General features: G+C 47.8%; 1 protein-coding gene across 1 annotated transcript; it reads right to left on the minus strand.

Annotated features, from left to right (window-relative positions):
- Nucleotides 1-3,668: 3,668 nt before the first annotated feature.
- Nucleotides 3,669-17,656, minus strand: cfap20 (cilia and flagella associated protein 20). Its single transcript, XM_068052355.1, has 6 exons — nt 17,240-17,656; nt 14,633-14,712; nt 14,040-14,151; nt 13,319-13,507; nt 5,737-5,847; nt 3,669-3,885 (listed from the first exon to the last, which is right to left on the minus strand). The coding sequence occupies exons 1-6, from the start codon at nt 17,321-17,323 to the stop codon at nt 3,883-3,885; spliced, it is 579 nt and encodes a 192-aa protein (XP_067908456.1). The 5' UTR covers nt 17,324-17,656; the 3' UTR covers nt 3,669-3,882.
- Nucleotides 17,657-18,721: the final 1,065 nt, after the last annotated feature.

Below are 18,721 nucleotides of genomic sequence, written 5' to 3' on the forward strand. Positions count from 1 at the left end.
CGCCGATCTTGATGCCTGTCTAAACTAAAACTTTCTGCACTTCCGGGGCCCATATCCCTCTATTCCCTTCCTATTCATATATTTGTCAAGATGTCTCTTAAACGTCGCTATCGTATCTGCTTCCACCACCTCCCCTGGCAGCAAGTTCCAGGCACTCACCACCCTCTGTGTAAAGAACTTGCCTCGCACATCCCCTCTAAACTTTGCCCCTTGCACTTTAAACCTATGTCCCCTAGTAACTGACTCTTCCACCCTGGGAAAAAGCTTCCGACTATCCACTCTGTCCATGCCGCTCATAACTTTGTAAACCTCTATCATGTCGCCCCTCCACCTCCATCGTTCCATGAAAACAATCAGAGTTTATCCAACCTCTCCTCATAACTAATGCCCTGCAGACCAGGCAACATCCTGGTAAACCTCTTCTGTACCCTCTCCAAAGCCTCCACGTCCTTCTGGTAATGTGACGACCAGAATTGCACGCAATATTCTAAGTGTGGCCTAACTAAAGTTCTGTACAGCTGCAGCATGACTTGCCAATTTTTATACTCTATGCCCCAACCAATGAAGGCAAGCATGCCGTATGCCTTCTTGACTACCTTATCCACTTGCGATGCCACTTTCAGTGACCTGTGGACCTGTACGCCCAGATCTCTCTGCCTGTCAATACTCCTAAGGGTTCTGCCATTTACTGTATACTTCCCACCTGTATTTGATCTTCCAAAATGCATTACCTCACATTTGTCCAGATTAAACTCCATCTGTCATTTCTCTGCCCAAGTCTCCAACCGATCTATATCCTGCTGTATCCTCTGACAACCCTCATCTCCACCAACCTTTGTGTCGTCCGCAAACTTACTAATCAGACCAGCTACATTTTCCTCCAAATCATTTATATATACTACAAACAGCAAAGGTCCCAGCACTGATCCCTGCGGAACACCACTAGTCACATCCCTCCATTCAGAAAAGCACCCTTCCACTGCTACCCTCTGTCTTCTATGACCGAGCCAGTTCTGTATCCATCTTAACAGCTCACCTCTGATCCCATGTGACTTCACCTTTTGTACCAGTCTGCCATGAGGGACCTTGTCAAAGGCTTTACTGAAGTCCATATAGGCAACATCCACTGCCCTTCCTTCATCAATCATCTTCGAAACTTCCTCAAAAAACTCAATCAAGTTAGTGAGACACGACCTCCCCTTCACAAAACCATGCTGCCTCTCGCTAATAAGTTTTTTTTGTTTCCAAATGGGAGTAAATCCTGTCCCGAAGAGTCCTTTCTAATAATTTCCCTACCACTGACGTAAGGCTCACCAGCCTATAATTGCCTGGATTATCCTTGCTACCCTTCTTAAACAAAGGAACAACATTGGCTATTCTCCAGTCCTCTGGGACCTCACCTGTAGCCAATGAGGATACAAAGATTTCTGTCAAGGCCCCAGCAATTTCTTCCCTTGCCTCCCTCAGTATTCTGGGGTAGATCCCATTTGGCCCTGGGGACTTATCTACCTTAATGCTTTGCAAGACACCCAACACCTCCTCCTTTTTGATAACGACATGACCCAGACCATCTACACTCCCTTCCCTAGACTCGTCATCCACCAAGTCCTTCTCTTTGGTGAATACTGATGCAAAGTACTCATTTAGTACCTCACCCATTTCCTCTGGCTCCACGCATAGATTCCTTCCTCTGTCCTCGAGTGGGCCAACCCTTTCTCTGGTTACCCTCTTGCTCTTTATATACATATAAAAAGCCTTAGGATTCTCCTTAATCCTGTTTGCCAATGACTTTTCATGACCCCTTTTAGCCCTCCTGACTCCTTGCTTAAGCTCCTTCCTCCTTTTGGGCCTCCTTATCTCGAGAGACAATGGATACGCGCCTGGAGGTGGTCAGTGGTTTGTGAAGCAGCGCCTGGAGTGGCTATAAAGGCCAATTCTGGAGTGACAGGCTCTTCCACAGGTGCTGCAGAGAAATTTGTTTGTTGGGGCTGTTGCACAGTAGGCTCTCCCCTTGCGCCTCTGTCTTTTTTCCTGCCAACTACTAAGTCTCTTCGACTCGCCACAATTTAGCCCTGTCTTTATGGCTGCCCGCCAGCTCTGGCGAATGCTGGCAACTGACTCCCACGACTTGTGATCAATGTCACACGATTTCATGTCGCGTTTGCAGACGTCTTTATAACGGAGACATGGACGGCCGGTGGGTCTGATACCAGTGGCGAGCTCGCTGTACAATGTGTCTTTGGGGATCCTGCCATCTTCCATGCGGCTCACATGGCCAAGCCATCTCAAGCGCCGCTGACTCAGTAGTGTGTATAAGCTGGGGGTGTTGGCCGCTTCAAGGACTTCTGTGTTGGAGATATAGTCCTGCCACCTGATGCCAAGTATTCTCCGAAGGCAGCGAAGATGGAATGAATTGAGACGTCGCTCTTGGCTGGCATACTTCCTACTGTCTTTATATTCCTCAAGGGATTCATCTGTTCCCAGCCTTCCAGCCCTTACGAATGCTTCCTTTTTCTTTTTGACTAGGCTCACAATATCCCTCGTTATCCAAGGTTCCCAAAACTTGCCAAACTTATCCTTCTTCCTCACAGGAACATGCCGGTCCTGGATTCTAATCAACCGACGTTTGAAAGACTCCCACATGTCAGATGTTGATTTACCCTCAAACAGCCGCCCCCAATCTAAATTCTTCAGTTCCTGCCTAATATTGTTATAATTAGCCTACTCCAATTATGCACCTTCACCCGAGGACTACTCTTATCCTTATCCACAAGTACCTTAAAACTTACGGAATTATGGTCACTGTTCCCGAACATATCCCGAAGGATATTATTTATCATAGAGGGAGCGCAACAAAGGTTCACCAGACTTGTTCCCAGGATGGTGGGACTATCTTATGAAGAGAGATTGGGGAGACTGGGCCTGTATTCTCTAGAGTTTCGAAGAATGAGAGGTGATCTCATTGAAACCTATAAAACACTTAAAAGGGACAGACAGGGTGGATGCAGGTAAGATGTTTCCCCTGGTTGGGGAGTCCAGAACCAGGGGACACAATCTCAAAATATGGGGGAAGCCACTTAGGACAGAGATGAGGAGAAATTTCTTTACTCAGAGGGTTGTGAATCTTTGGAACTCTCTACCCCAGAGGGCTGTGGAAGCACATTGAGTATGTTTAAAGCAGAGATTGACAAATTTCTAAATACAAATGATATAAAGGGATATGGGGATAGTGTGGGGAAAAAGGCATTGAAATGGATGATCAGCCATGATCGTATTGAATGGCGGGGCAGGCTCAATGGGCTGAATGGCCTACTCCTGCTCTTATGTTCCCGAAGACTGCTGCATTTCAAGAAGGCCACCACCTTCTCAAGGGCAATTAGGGGTGGGCAATAAATGCTGGCCTAGCCAGGGCTGCCCACATCCCAGAAACGAATAAAAAAAATAAATGTGGCCTTGCCAGCAACACCCATAGCCCATGAATGAATAAAAATCAGGATGGCATACAGGTAGAGTTGGTGCTGGCAGACAGCACCATTTTATCTGCGGATGTGGACAACATTGACAGAGCTGCATTCACTGCCCATCCTGAGAGAGATGCAACCCCTACAGGAATATGCACTATATGCCTCAAATCTCTTCGGCCTCTTCAGTGAAACACTGGGTCCAGCTCAGGTATATGAAAGTTTTATTTCAGATAAAAGATACAATATTGAAGGAAAAAGCAACAAGAAAGTTCAAATCACTGGGTTTATATTAAATGAAAATATACAAAACATTTACTTTCCATAGCGTCTCTGCATGTTGGGAAGCTGATGGTACTGAAGAAAGGGAGGGTTGCTGGGCTTCCGACAATACATGGAAACTTCATCCCGCTCACATTTCTCACTGTATAGACGGAAATGTTTATGACAAGTTATCCTTTAAATCTCTGCACTCTCCACCCCTTCCCTTTAAAGGCCGGCTACCTGACCCGAACCCAACAGGACCAGATGACGTGCCGGGTTCGGGTTGGGCTGAATCGGACACGCTCCATCACCACCTCCGGTAAGTGGCTCCACTGTTAATTTACTTTTTGGACTTGAAAGGTGGTTTTGTTTGTTACTTATCTGCACAAGCTTAAAATAACTAAGTGAAAAATGGAAGGTAGGTCAACTGATGTTCGGGTCGGGCGCAGGAAAAATTGAAGGGACTCGGGCTCCGGTTGGGTTTCATTTGCAGAACTGAGCCGGCCTTTACTTCCCTTATCCAGAACAGATTCTTTTGTGACCAAAGTAGATGGGATGGGGAAATCGGTGTGTAAAATGCACCAGTAATGCTCTTCGCTCACCACTAGTCACCTGACAAACAAATCATTCAACATTCCCCTCTGCTGGCACCTTGCCCAGGTCGACTACCTCTCAGTATCTTCCGTTCCATCCCAACAAGAAACACGGAGGGGAGGGGAAAGAAATCAGGAAGGTTGTGGGGCAGAGAAAAATTCAAAAAATCCAATCTCTGAGCACCCAAATACGTATAAAAACCAATACATTTCAGAATGTCTCCACTTTTTTTTTTGGAAGTTTCTGTTACCAGCAGTTGGGGAGGGCGGTGCTCGTGGTCACACGCTGTAATGTACTGGGCGAGCACTGGGGAGTTTTTCCTCACCCTTTTTGTATGTTCAGAACATGTGCCGTCAGTTCAGGGATCAGGGCGAGGAGCAGCTCCTAACCAGGAGTTAGGTGCTGGCTTTTAAAAATGTAAACATTGATATTTTTACATAAATAGTGGGTGGTAGTTCCTCCCACAGTGAGAGAGGGCGGCACAGTGGCGCAGTGGTTAGCACTGCAGCCTCACAGCTCCAGGGACCCGGGTTCGATTCTGGGTACTGCCTGTGTGGAGTTTGCAAGTTCTCCCTGTGTCTGCGTGGGTTTTCTCCGGGTGCTCCGGTTTCCTCCCACAGCCAAAAGACTTGCAGGTTGATAGGTAAATTGGCCATTATAAATTGTCACTAGTTTAAGTAGGTGGTAGGGAAATATAGGGACAGGTGGGGATGTGGTAAGAATGTGGGATTAGTATAAATGGGTGGTTGATGGTCGGCACAGACTCGGTGGGCCGAAGGGCCTGTTTCAGTGCTGTATCTCTAATAAAATAAAAAAAGTCCAGTCTCTGCCTGCAGCACTAGCCTCTGATAGTTTCCAATACCTTATCAAATACAAACTGGCCAAAAACTTCATGCGGCTGACTACAATTCACCATCTTGTTTCACAGGGGAGGCACAGTGGCTTGGCGATTAGCACCGCAGCCTCACAGCTCCAGCGACCCAAGCTCTGGGTATTGCCTGTGCGGAGTTTGCAAGTTCTCCCTGTGACCGCGTGGGTTTCCGCCGGGTGCTCCGGTTTCCTCCCACAGCCAAAGACTTGCAGGTTGATAGGTAAATTGGCCATTGTAAATTGCCCCTAGTGTAGGTAGGTGGTATGAAAATTGTGGGGATGTGGTAGGGAATATGGGATTAATGCAGGATTAGTAAAAATGGGTGGTTGACGGTCAGCACAGACTCGGTGGGCCGAAGGGCCTGTTTCAGTGCTGTATCTCTCTATAAAAAAAAAATCTTTTCTCTTTCCACCACTACACATATCCCACCCCTCTGCCTCCTGTCAACCTTACACCCTTATATACACAAGATTTCCCAAGGCTCTGCTGGTGTCACTGGTTAATGAGGTACAAGTTTGAGGAATCCATGTTTTACAACACACTCACCTTGGCCTTATTCTGTACAGGCAAGTAAAGTTTGAACTCTGCTGGGAGCTCATCCTCAGAGTACAGCCTGTCTGAGAAGTAGACACGCCGGATCCGACAGTTTGCGTGAATCTAGAAAGTAAACAGGGTAACTCTTTAACTCCACCACTGCCAGTGAAAATAAAGTCAACACACACAGTGACATGGTGTCCATTTATCAATGTACTCTGCAAATTAGGGAAGTGTTGGAGTTAATGCATCTCAGCATTCCAATATCAGTATTCAGGGGTACGCAGATACTGGGGTGGCATTACTGCTTTCAGCAGACTGAAACAGGGAGACGATGCATCACAGGCTTAACCCCATCCCCAAAAAGAATGTGGAATTTTTTAAATACGCAATTTACCTGTCAGTTGCCTGAAATAAACACATAGCTACCAACAAACAAAAAGGCTTCATCAGGCCTGAGGGTCTGATGAGGAAACACAACCAAAATAATACCTGGAGATTGCTGCGTACAACAGGAGACAGAGGCCAGTGAAGCACCAGGAATGTCTAAACAACAGGAGACAGAGGCCAGTGAAGCACCAGGAATGTCTAAACAACAGGAGACAGAGGCCAGTGAAGCACCAGGAATGTCTAAACAACAGGAGACAGAGGCCAGTGAAGCACCAGGAATGTGAACAACAGGAAACAGAGGCCAGTGAAGCACCAGGAATGTCTGAACAATTGATCTCCTTGTGCTACAGGAGGTCTCCACTTTTAGCAGGAGACAGTGGTGAAGTTTGGATTGGAATGTTTTTATTTCTTGATTTCCTTCTGAAAATGAGGTCACAGGAAGCAATAGCTGAGCAAATTGATTCGATTCCTGCCTGTGAAATGAAATCAAGAAACACTAGAAAAGGCAACAGCATGCCATCCCTTCATCACAAAGTTCCACACACCCAACGACAGATCCTGCACATAAAAACATTTTCACCCAAGAAATTTTCTTGTGTTTTCTCTTTCAGTTGCTGACTGACATGTGTTTCCAGAACTTTCTGATTCTAGTATCCACTTTAAGACCCTTCTTAAAGGCCTCCTCCTGAAGGTCTTCAGCCAAGTTGATTCACTCTGTATGATATCAAGAAACAACTGAAGGCACTGGATACTGCAAAGGGCCCCAACAATATTCTGGCAACAGTACTGAAGACCTGTGCTCCAGAATGTGCCACTCCCCTAGCCAAGCTGTTCCAGTACAGCTACAACACTGAGATCTACCCAGCAATGTGGAAAATTACCCAGCTATGTCCTGCAAACAAAAAGACAAGGTCAACCCGGCCAACTACCGCCCCATCAGTCTACTCTAGATCATCAGTAAAGTGATGGAAGGCATTGTCGACAGTGCTATCAAGCAGCACTTGCTTAGCAATAACCTGCTCAGTGACGCTCAGTTTGGGTTCCGCCAGGGCCACTCAGCTCCTGACTTCATTACAGCCTTGGTTCAAACATGGATAAAAGAGCTGAACACAAAAGGGGAGGTGAGAGTGACTGCCCTTGACATCAAGGCAGCATTTGACAGAGTATGGCATCAAGGAGCCCTAGCACAACCTGAGTCAATGGGAACAGGGGAACACTCTCCGCTGGTTGGAGTCATACCGAGCACAAAGGAAGATGGTTGTGGTTGTTGGAGGTCAATCACCTCAGTCCCGGAACATCACTGCAGGAGTTTCTCAGGGTAGTGTCCTAGGCCCAACCATCTTCAGCTGCCTCGTCAATGACCTTCCTTCAATCATAAGGTCAGAAGTGGGGATGTTTGCTGATGATTGCACAATGTTCACCATTCGCAACACTGAAGCAGTCCGTGCAGAAATGCAGCAAGACCTGGATAATATCCAAGCTTGGGCTGATAAGTGGCAAGTAACATTTGCACCACACAATTGCCAGGCAATGACTATCTCAAACAGGAGAGAATCTAACCATCTCCCCTTGACATTCAGTGGCATTACAATCGCTGAATCCCCCACTATCACCATCCTAGGGGCTACCATTGACCAGAAACTGAACTGGAGTAGCCATATAAATACCATGACTACAATAGCAGGTCGGAAGCAAGGAATCCTGCAGCGATTAACTCACCTCCTGACTCCGGAAAGCCTGTCCATCTCTACATAACACAAGTCAGGAGTGTGATGGAATACTCTCCACTTGCCTGGATGGGTGCAGCTCCAACAACACTCAAGAAGCTCAACACCATCCAGGACAAAGCAGCAGACTTGATTGTTTGTGGATGGGGTCCCATTCACTCCCACCACCATCGACGTACAGTGGCAGCAGTGTGTACCATCTTCAAGATGCACTGCAGCAACTCACCAAGGCTTCTCAGACAGCACCTTCTAAACCCGCGACCTCTACCACCTAGAAGAACAGGGGCAGCAGATGCATGGGAACACCACCACCAAGCCACACACCATCCTGACTTGGAACTGTATCGCCATTTCTTTGTTGCTGGGTCAAAATCCTGGAACTCCCTTCCTAACAGTACTGTTGGTGTACCTACCTCACATGGACTGCAGCAGTTCAAGAAGGCAGCTCACCACCACCTTCTCAAGGGCAATTAGGGATGGGAAATAAATGCTGGCCTGGCCAGTGACACCCACATCCCATGAACGAAAAAAAAAAAGCCAGCTGTCCCACCAAACCTTGGTGCCCACCTACCCATGCACCACACCACCCCCCACCCAACCATCTTTGTCTTGGACATGGTGTCAGATTTTCCTCGGCCCTTCGGATATTTTGCAGACACAAACAGTACAAAGGCGGCCATTTGGCTCATTGTGCCTGTGCCAGCTATCCTATTAGTCCCATTCCCAGTTTGGGAAAAGGGTGGGGGGGAGTGAGACTAGCTAAATTACTCTTTCAGAGAGCCAGCAGGGGCCTGACATGCTGAATGGCCTCCTTCTGTGATGCAACTTTTCTATGATTCACTCCCTGCTCTTTTCCCATAGCCGTGCAAATTCTTCTCCAAGTATTTATCTGACGTTATTACTGAATCTGCTTCCACCTTTCAGGCAGCGTATTCTAGATCACAAAAACTCTGCATAAAAATACGTTTTCATCCCCCCTGGATCTTTTGCCAATTATCTTAAACCTGTGTCCTCTACTTACCGACACTCCTACCACTGGAAACAGTTTCTCCTTATTTACTCTATCAAAACCCGTAATGATTTTGAACACGTCGATTAAATCCCCTTAACCTTCTCTGCTCTAAGGAGAACAATCCCAGTTTCTCCAGTCTCTCCACAGTAACTTCATCCCTAAAACCATTCTAGTAAATCTTCTCTGCACCCTCTCCAAGGCCCTGACATCCTTCCTAAAGTGTGTCATAGAACATAGAAACAGGCCCTTCGGCCCACCGCGTCCATACTGACCATAATGCCTATCTATACTAATCCCACCTGCCTGCATTAATTCCATATCCCTCTATGCCTTGCTCATTCAAGTACCTGTCCAGATGCCTCTTAAATGTCACTACTGTTCCTGCCTCCACCACCTCCTCTGGCAGCTCATTCCAGATACCCACTATTCTTTGTGTGAAAAATTTACCCCTTTGATCCCCTTTAAATCTCCTCCCTCTCACCTTAAATCTATGCCCCCTAGTTTTAGTCACCCCTACAGTGGGAAACAGACTCTGGCTATCTACCCTATCTATGCCTCTCATAATTTTATATACCTCTATCATGTCCCCTCTCAGCCTCCTTTATTCCAGGGAAAACAGACCCAGCCTATCCAATCTCTCTTTATAACTCAAGCCCTCCAAACCAGGCAACATCCTTGTGAATCTTTTCTGCACCCTCTCTAGCTGAATCACATCTTTCCTATAGTGCGGCAACCAGAACTGCACACAGTACTCCAAATGCGGCCTAACCAACGTTAGGTAAATCTGCAACATGACGCCCCAACTCTTGTACTCAATGCCTCGGCCAACGAAGGCAAGCATGCCATACACCTTCTTCACCACCCTGTCGACCTGTGTTGCCACTTTTGGGAACTATGTACTTGCACCCCAAGGTCTCTCTGCTCAACAACACTCCCCAGGGCCCTACCATTCACTGTATATGTCCTGCCCTGGTTTAACTTCCCAAAATGCATCACTTCGCACTTGTCCGCGTTAAATTCCATTTGCCAATCCCTTGCCCACTTTCCCAGTTGATCTATATCCTGCTGTAACCTTAGACAACCTTCTTCACTGTCCACTATACCACCAATTTTGGTGTCATCTGCAAACTTACTAATCATGCCCCCTACATTCACATCCGTCATTAATATATGACAAACAACAGAGGGCCCAGCACCGATCCCTGCGGCATACCACTGGTCACCGGCCTCCAATCTGAAAAACAACCCTCCACTACCACCCTCTGCCTCCTACCACCAAGCCAATTTTGTATCTAATTGGCTAGCTCACCCTGGATCCCATTTGTTTGAACCAGCCTTGCTAAGGTCCATGCAGACAACATCCATCGCCCTGCCCTCGTCCATCCTCTTGGTCACCTCCTCGAAAAACTCAATCAAATTCGTGAGACATGATTTCCCACGCACAAAGCCATGCTGACTATCCTAATCAGACCATGCCTTTCCAAATACACATAAATCCTGTCTCTCGGAATCCCTTCCAATAACTTTACTGATGTAAGGCTCACCGGCCTGTAGTTCCCTGGCTTATCCCTGCTGCCCTTCTTAAATAAAGGCACAACATTAGCTATCCTCCAGTCTTCTGGTACCTCACCCGTGGTTAACGATGATACAAAAGTCTCTGCCAGGGCCCCAGAAATCTCCTCCATTGCTTCCCATAGCATCCTAGGATACACCTGGTCAGGCCCTGGGGATTTATCCACCTTAATGCGCTTCAAAACCTCCAACACCTCCTCCTTTGTAATGTTGATATGCTCCAGGACATAGATTACCACACTGATCCTTAAGTGGGCCTACTCTCTCCCTAACTGCCTTTTTACTCTTAATATACTTATAGAATCTTTTAGTATTCTCCTTTATCTTATCTGCCAGGGAAATCTCATGGCCCCTTTTTGCCCTCCTAATTTCCTTCTTAAGTGTACTCCTACATCCCATATACTCCGAGGGACTCGCTTGATCCAAGCTGCCTATACCTGACATATGCCTCCTTCTTTGTCCTGACCAGACCCTCAATATCCCTCATCAACCAAGGTTCCCTAAACTTGCCAGCCTTGCCCTTCCATCTAACAGGAACATGCCGGCCCTGAACTCTTCCTATCTCACTTTTAAAAGCCTCCCACTGCCAGGCGTCCCTTTACCTGTAAACAGCCTCTCCCAATCAACTTTTGAGAGTTCCTGTCTGATGCCATCGAAATTAGCCTACCCCAATTTAAGACTTCAACCTGAGGACCAGTCCTATCCTTTTCCATAACTATCTTGAAGCTAATAGAGTTATGGTCACTGGTCCCAAAGTGCTCCCCCGCTGACATCAACCCAGCCTCATTTCCTAAGAGGAGGTCGAGTGTAGCCCATTCTCTAGTAGGGCCATCCACATACTGCTTCAGAAAACTATCCTGGACACACTTAACAAATTCTTCCCCATCTGATTCCTTAGCACTAAGGCAGTCCCAGTCAATCTTTGGGAAGTTAAAATCACTTACTATTACAACCCTATAATTCCTACACCTATCTGTGATTTCCCTACATATATGCTCTTCCAATTCCCTCTGACTATTGGGGGGCCTATAGTATAATCCCATCAAAGTGATCACCCCTTTCTTATTTCTAAGTTCTACCCATATGGCCTCGCTGGACATTCCCCCCCAAGGATATCTTCCCTAAGTACTGCAGTGATGTCCTCCCTAATCAATAGTGCAACTCGCCCTCCTCTCACCTCCACCTCCGTCACGCCGGAAGCATCGGTACCCCGGAACATTGAGCTGCCAGTCCTGCCCATCCCTCAACCACATTTCCGTAATAGCTATATCACAATCCCATGTACTGATCCACGTTGAGTTCATCTGCCTTACCTGTAAGGCTTCTTGCATTAAAGTAAATGCAGTTTAGCTTAACAGACCTTCCACGCTCCCTGTTCCTGCCCCTGCCCGGCCTGTCTACTGGACTTGCTTGCTTTAACCTCTACATTTGCCTCAACTATCTCATTGGAGAGACTACTACTTTGGGTCCCACCCCCCGCCAGACTAGTTTAAACCCTCCCGAGTAGTACTAGCAAACCTCCCCACAAGGGTATTGGTCCCCTTCCAGTTCAGATGCAACCCGTCCTTCTTGTACAGGTCACCTCTGCACCAGAAGAGATCCCAATGATCCAAGTAGCTGAAGCTCTCCCGCCTACACCAGCTCTTCAGCCAGGCATTCATTTGCCTTATCCTCCTATTCCTACCCTCACTAGCACATGGCTCAGGGAGTAATCCTGAGATTACAATCCTAGAGGTCCTGCTTTTTAACCTTCTGCCTAACTCCCTATATTCACTTAGCAGGACCTCCTCTCTCTTCCTGCCTATGTCATTGATACCAATATGAACCACGACCTCTGGCTGCTCACCCTCCCCTTTCAGAATGTCCTGCAGCCGCTCCAAGACATCCTTGACCCTAGCACCAGGGAGACAACATACCATCCTGGAGTCTCGTTTGCGGCCACAGAAATGCATATCTGCACCCCTTACGATAGAATCCCCTATCACTATAGCTCTTCCACCCCTTTTCCTCCCCAGCTGTGCAGCAGAGCCCTCAGAGGTGCCACGAACTTGGCTTTTGCTGCTTTCCCCCGGGAGGTCATTCCACCCCCCCACAACAGTACCCAAAGCGGTGTATCTGTTTGAGAGGAGGATGGCCACAAGGGACTCCTGCACTACCTGCCTGCGCCTACTACTCCGTCTGGTGGTCACCCATCCCTTTTTTGCCTGTGCAGCCATTACCTGCGGTGTGACCACCTCACTAAACGTGCTATCCATGACGTCCTCAGCATCGTGGATGCTCCATAGAAAATCCACCCGCAGCTCCAGCTCCGTAATGCGGGTAGCCAGTAGCTGTAGATGGATACACTTCCTGCACACATGGTCGTCAGGGACACTGGAAGCGTCCCTGATTTTCCACATAGCGCAGGAGGAGCATATCACAGGGCTGAGCTCTCCTGTCATGACTTACCCTTAGATTAATTAGTTACTCCCTTAATTAAAAAATACTAATTACACTAGGGGCCTTGTTCTACCCACTCCAATCTAAAATCCTTAAAAAAGACACTTTAATCGTACTCACCTTATCACCAGAGGTTTTTTTTTCCAACAAAAAAAAACTTTCCCCTTATTTTTTTTTAAAGATATTTAAATACACTAACAGCTGCTACTCACCCAACCAATCACCTTGCAGCTTTCCTCTAACTCCAGCACGCTGGAAGAGCTCCTCTCCTCTCCACTCCCGGAAGGCAAGAGCCCAGAATTGAACACAATGCGTTCTACATCTAATAAGGCGCTATTATAAATGCAGGTGATTGATGGGCTCCTGTTGTTTAACGCCAGCTACCCACCAACCTGGAAATGCCATGGCTGACAACAGCTCCTCTGCCCCCCTCCCTCTCCCACATCCGCCTCACCTGCACTCGCAGCGTCTCAATGTAGTTGGTGCCATACGCTCGCCGGGTGAAGTCAGACAGGTTAAACTGGATCTGGTTCCAGCCGTCATCCAGTCTCATGGGCATGGTGCAGATGAAGGGCTTCACCCGAGTTGTGCTCTGATAGTTGCTCGCTCGGAATCGCCGTCGCACGTTCTTATCATCCAGAACCTGCAAAGACAGAGTACAGGCAGTGAGGGTCAGGGTCAGATAACTAGGGCAGAAGACTGGCTGGTTAGGAGCAGTACTGACCGAGATCTGCCCTTCCTCCAAAGCCAAAGATGTTTGACAGGCAGGCAGGGGTGGTGAAACAATTCCACAGGCACTAACCGGCCTGAGAGACGTGGCCAACTCTCCTCCTGCAAGCCAACCGTTCCACATTGGGGAGCATCGATCCAGTCCATGACTGACATCCCCAGGGGGGCACTGTGTGGCAGGAAGTCTGCACACTGTGATCAGGAGTGGAAAATCTCCAGTGATTTACCCTCTCCCCAGCTCAACTTGGTGCTAAAGCCAAATGGAGCTCCCAAAGTGCTGGCTCAGCATACACCAGAGCTTCAAGCTGGCACTGTTAGTGCGTCTGGCACAGGACCACAGTGGTGAATGCACTCACCCAAAGCGTCCCCCACCCACCCACTTCCATGCAGTTCACTATCCCGTTGTCTGGGTCAAGGACTACAAGGTGCTCATTCTTCACTCTAACCTGGACTTCGAAGGTGAAATACTTCTTCAAGTTCTTGATGATCATCACTAGGAACGGCAGCTTGATGCCAAGAGTCTTCTTTGGATCTGCCGGGCAGGTGATGTATGTGGTGCTGAAAGGGATTTCAGCCACAGTTAGCATCAGCTCAAACCTAAACCAAGGCACAGTCACAGCTCCTAACTACCAGCCAGACCACAAAGCTGCAAACTGTTTTAATCATAGTCTGGCAGGATGTGCTATCAGTATTGATCTCCATTAATGACTCCGAGAATATATCTTCAAATCCATATGAGCTGTAACCTCCACATTCTATTCAAACTTTCAGAATATTATCTGTGAATACATTTCTGGCATCACTGAAGGCACAAACGCTCCCCTCCCCCCACCGAACTTAAACCCCTCCCCATGCCCGAGCTTCCCCTCCCCTCCCTAAACCTGTGGTGCTGAGGCCGATTCTGCTCTCTCTACCATCCATCTGCCCAATACAGATTGGGGACTGAACCAGGGGCCTTCCTGATGCGACTGACTCCTCATTGAGCTACTCAAGGAGTTTACTAACAGGTTAAAGCAGGAATGGAATCTGCAGGACTCACCTGACATTGGTTCCTTCAACCTCCAATACCAGGGACTGAATATCATTGTCTGTAATTCTTTTTATGTGGCCATTTCTAACCTAGAGTTAAACAGAATGTACAGTTAAAAATGTAATAAGCTGCACCTGGGTTTGGAGTTAGTGCAAGCACTAGTAGAAATGAGTACTCTGTAGATATTTTACATAATAAATATATAATCTGTCAGAACTGCTAAGCTAACAGTCAGCCCCGAAATTACCCTTTGCCCTTGTCTGCACTGCCTACAACATAGCAAAACATCTACATTCCCTTCACAGAGGGACCGACTGGACAATGTGCAGGAACTGGGAGCTCAGGGGAGATAACCAAATGTTTGTTCACTTAATTCAAATGGTGAGTAATGTCGCCTGGTGGACTGGTTTAAGGAGGGAATTCCAGCACTGACAGGGAAGGGGGAAGAAGCAGGCCATGCAGTAACCCAGAATCAGCAGAGCAATGGACGTATTTCTTAACATTTCACCAACATGGTGGTATTACTGCTACAAGGTAACCAGACACTATCGCAGAGAGAGATACAACTGCAGCAAACACGGAAAGTCAAAGCTGAGCAGAGACCAGACCCGTCCCTTTCCCAATCTGAAGATATTACTCCTCTAACAGTTCTCTGTAATAAAGTTCAGGAACAAAGATCAGAAATAAGCAACCACAGAGTTGACAGACAAAGGTGATTTACGCCAGAACACAGACCACAGTTAGCACTGTTCTCTTAACGTTTACCACTGGAAATTGCTCCGTCAATATTTCCCATTCCATTGTGCTATGTCAGCTGTCACAACGTAGCTGCAGGCTCTGGGACACAGGTAGCTCTGAAGAGCCAGTTTCTGAGGTTCCCACCAGAATTACTTGTTGACTACAGTAGCAGTCTGTGACAATGACTGTTCTCTCAATAGCAGTATGCAGTAACTGCCAGAATTCAGTGGGATCTCCGGCCTATCCGTTGCTCACGGATAATAAGGGAACACTATAAGAGGCCTGACTAGCCCAGCTTCCTCAGCACTAGATATAAATGCCCTGTGGGGAGGTGTTGTATTAATCTGACACAATGGAGACAGGGCTTTAACCACCTTTTGTGCACATGGTGTTGAAGCATTGGAAAATGGGCCTCTCAGCACAAACTGTTTGGGACTACAGCCTTCAATAATTCAGTAACACTAGGGTCAAGCTACATTTCTAAACTGGCCACTATTTATAATGATGTAAAGTTTGCTCTGATATTGCTCTAACTAGCAGAGCTGCTCTTTGCAGGGAGAGGAACAGCTTATTCGGTTATTCCGGGACCCCCACAACGATTGTGTTCTGCCCTGTCTCACAACTCTTCTCAAGCACCAGCTCTGGCGTTTTCCTAAATGGTGCAGTTTATTTCTGCTTTGGATCAACCTTGTCCACAATTTAAAGTCTCTGATAACTGAAGTGGTTTACTGTATTAACCTGTATATTTTTTAGAATTAGAATTAGAACATTACAGCGCAGTACAGGCCCTTCGGCTCTCGATGTTGCGCCGACCTGTGAAACCATCTGACCTACACTATTCCATTTTCATCCATATGTCTATCCAATGACCACTTAAATGCCCTTAAAGTTGGCGAGTCTACTACTGCTGCAGGCAGGGCATTCCACGCCCTTACTACTCTCTGAGTAAAGAAACTACCTCTAACATCTGTCCTATATCTATCACCCCTCAACTTAAAGCTATGTCCCCTCGTGTTTGCCATCACCATCCGAGGAAAAAGACTCTCACTATCCACCCTATCTAACCCTCTGATTATCTTATATGTCTCTATTAAGTCACCTCTCCTCCTCCTTCTCTCTAACAAAAACAACCTCAAGTCCCTCAGCCTTTCCTCGTAAGACCTTCCCTCCAAACCAGGCAACATCCTAGTAAATCTCCTCTGCACCCTTTCCAAAGCTTCCACATCCTTCCTATAATGCGGTGACCAGAACTGCACGCAATACTCCAGGTGCGGTCTCACCAGAGTTTTGTACAGCTGCAGCATGACCTCGTGGCTCCGAAACTCCATCCCCCTACTAATAAAAGCAATATATGGTGAGCCCCTAAAATTGCACCCAAATAAACCTGTGACCATTGCACATGACAAACTTTCTATCCATTAAAATCCTCAGCATAACATTGGTTCATATCCACAAATACATTTCCTCTGCTCTTCATGATTCTACCATCACAGAACTCCTCTGCTCTTTTAAATAGGGTTCTTTGACATCAAACTGAGTGTGCAGACAGGGTCTCAGTTTAATGACACATCTGAACGACTACACCTCCAACAGTGCAGCGCTCCCTCATTACTGCTCTGAGTGTGTCAGCCTGGATTAAGAAAGACTGGTACTCAGAGAAAGAGTGTTACCCAGTGAATCATAGCATTGGGAACCATAGGTCCAGAGTCACCCATTCCTCTCCAGCACACTACACTCACTGCGGGAGGAGGGGGGGGGGGGGGGGGGAGGAGGTCCCTCTTTCCTCGGGGCTCGGGGCGGGGGGGAGAGAAGGACTCGAGGCCTGGGGCCTAGTCCTGAGCGCCAACCTCCCGCTAGCGCGTGTGCCGGCGGCCTCACCTTCTTGTCCCAGATCTGCAGGGGTTTGCTGCCGATGCTGTAGAGGATGGACAGGAATCCGCTCTGAAACGTGTTCTTGAACATCTCTCACCGCCGCTCCGCCACCGGACCCGGGCCCTAGCAACGTCCGGCTGCAACCCGCCGCCTCCCAACAAAGGTTCCGGGGGAGAAAGTTCCCCCCGCGCAGGCGCCGCTGACTCGCCCCGTATGGCGGTCCCGATGTTTAATACAGACCCGGGGTGAGGGTCCGGGCTCCGGGGACTGTCTCTGGGAGGCACCCGGGCCTTGCTGCTGCTCCCGGCCCCAAGTTTCTGTCTCGATGGCGGCGGCCGCGCCTGTGGTTCCCAGCTGCAGCCCGGTTGCTAAGGTCCGTTGCTATGGCGACGTGCCTTTCGCTCCTTCTCTGCCACTGGAGCTCCCATTGTGTTTGGGGCCGGCGTTGCCATGGTTTCCGTGCGCGCGCCGCCGCCCTATTCGTCAGAATCGTTCCTCTCTCCTCCTATCAGCGCACGAGCCTCTGTCGGAGGGCGCGAGCTCTTGGCATCTTCCCGATCTGATTGCAGCTATTGGTTACTCGCGGGATGTTATTTGCATGTCAGGAGGACACTCGCAAGCGATTGGTTACCTACTGCCTTAGCAAGAAGCCATTGGTCAGATTGTTTTCAACACATCGATGACGGATTTGGCCCACGAGGGTTCCGATGTGATTGCGCAGTTCAGCCTCTGGACCACTCCCGACATCTGCATATTGCCCGCCAAAGGTGCCAGGTGTACAAGCGGGGCTGCTTGTTGTTCAATGGCTCAGAGGCTGTGGGCATTGTGGAGGGTGATGTTTGCAGGGCATTTTAGTGATAGTGTGAGGGGAAAGAGTTCCTCGGGTCTGTTCAGGTGAATTTTCTACAGCAGTATGTTTTATACTCCAATCAGAGGGCAGGCACAGCTTGACTAGGTTCTTGGGAATGAGGTGGATCAAGTGTCAATAGGGGAACGACCCATAGTAAGAATACTGAACTGGGGAAAAGACAAGTTCAACGGGGAAAGAATGGATCTGGATAAATTGGAATCAAGGGTTGGCAGGCAGAATAGCTGCCTTTAAAGAAGTTTGGGCACAGTCGAGGTATATTCCCACGAAGGGGAAAGGTAAGGCAAACAAATAAAAATAAAATAAATAAATCCACAGCTCCTAGGATGATGAAAGAGATAGAGATTAAGATAAAGAGAACCTGTGCTTATGACAGATGTCAGGTGGATAACACAACTGGGAACCAGGCTGAATGTAGAAGATTAAGAGTGGAAATGAAAAGGCAAATATGAGAAGCAAAGAGAGAGTATGAAAGGAAACTGGCAGCTAATAAAAAAGGAATCCAAACGTCTTGTATCGGCAAATTAAAAGAACAGCATGGTATAAGGAGGAGTGGGGCTGATTAGGGAACAAAAAGGGGATTTATGCATAGAGGCAAGGGGCAGGGCTGTGGTATTAAA

The sequence above is a fragment of the Heterodontus francisci genome, chromosome 2 (genome assembly GCF_036365525.1).
Source record: "Heterodontus francisci isolate sHetFra1 chromosome 2, sHetFra1.hap1, whole genome shotgun sequence".
Classification (NCBI taxonomy): Eukaryota; Metazoa; Chordata; class Chondrichthyes; order Heterodontiformes; family Heterodontidae; genus Heterodontus; species Heterodontus francisci.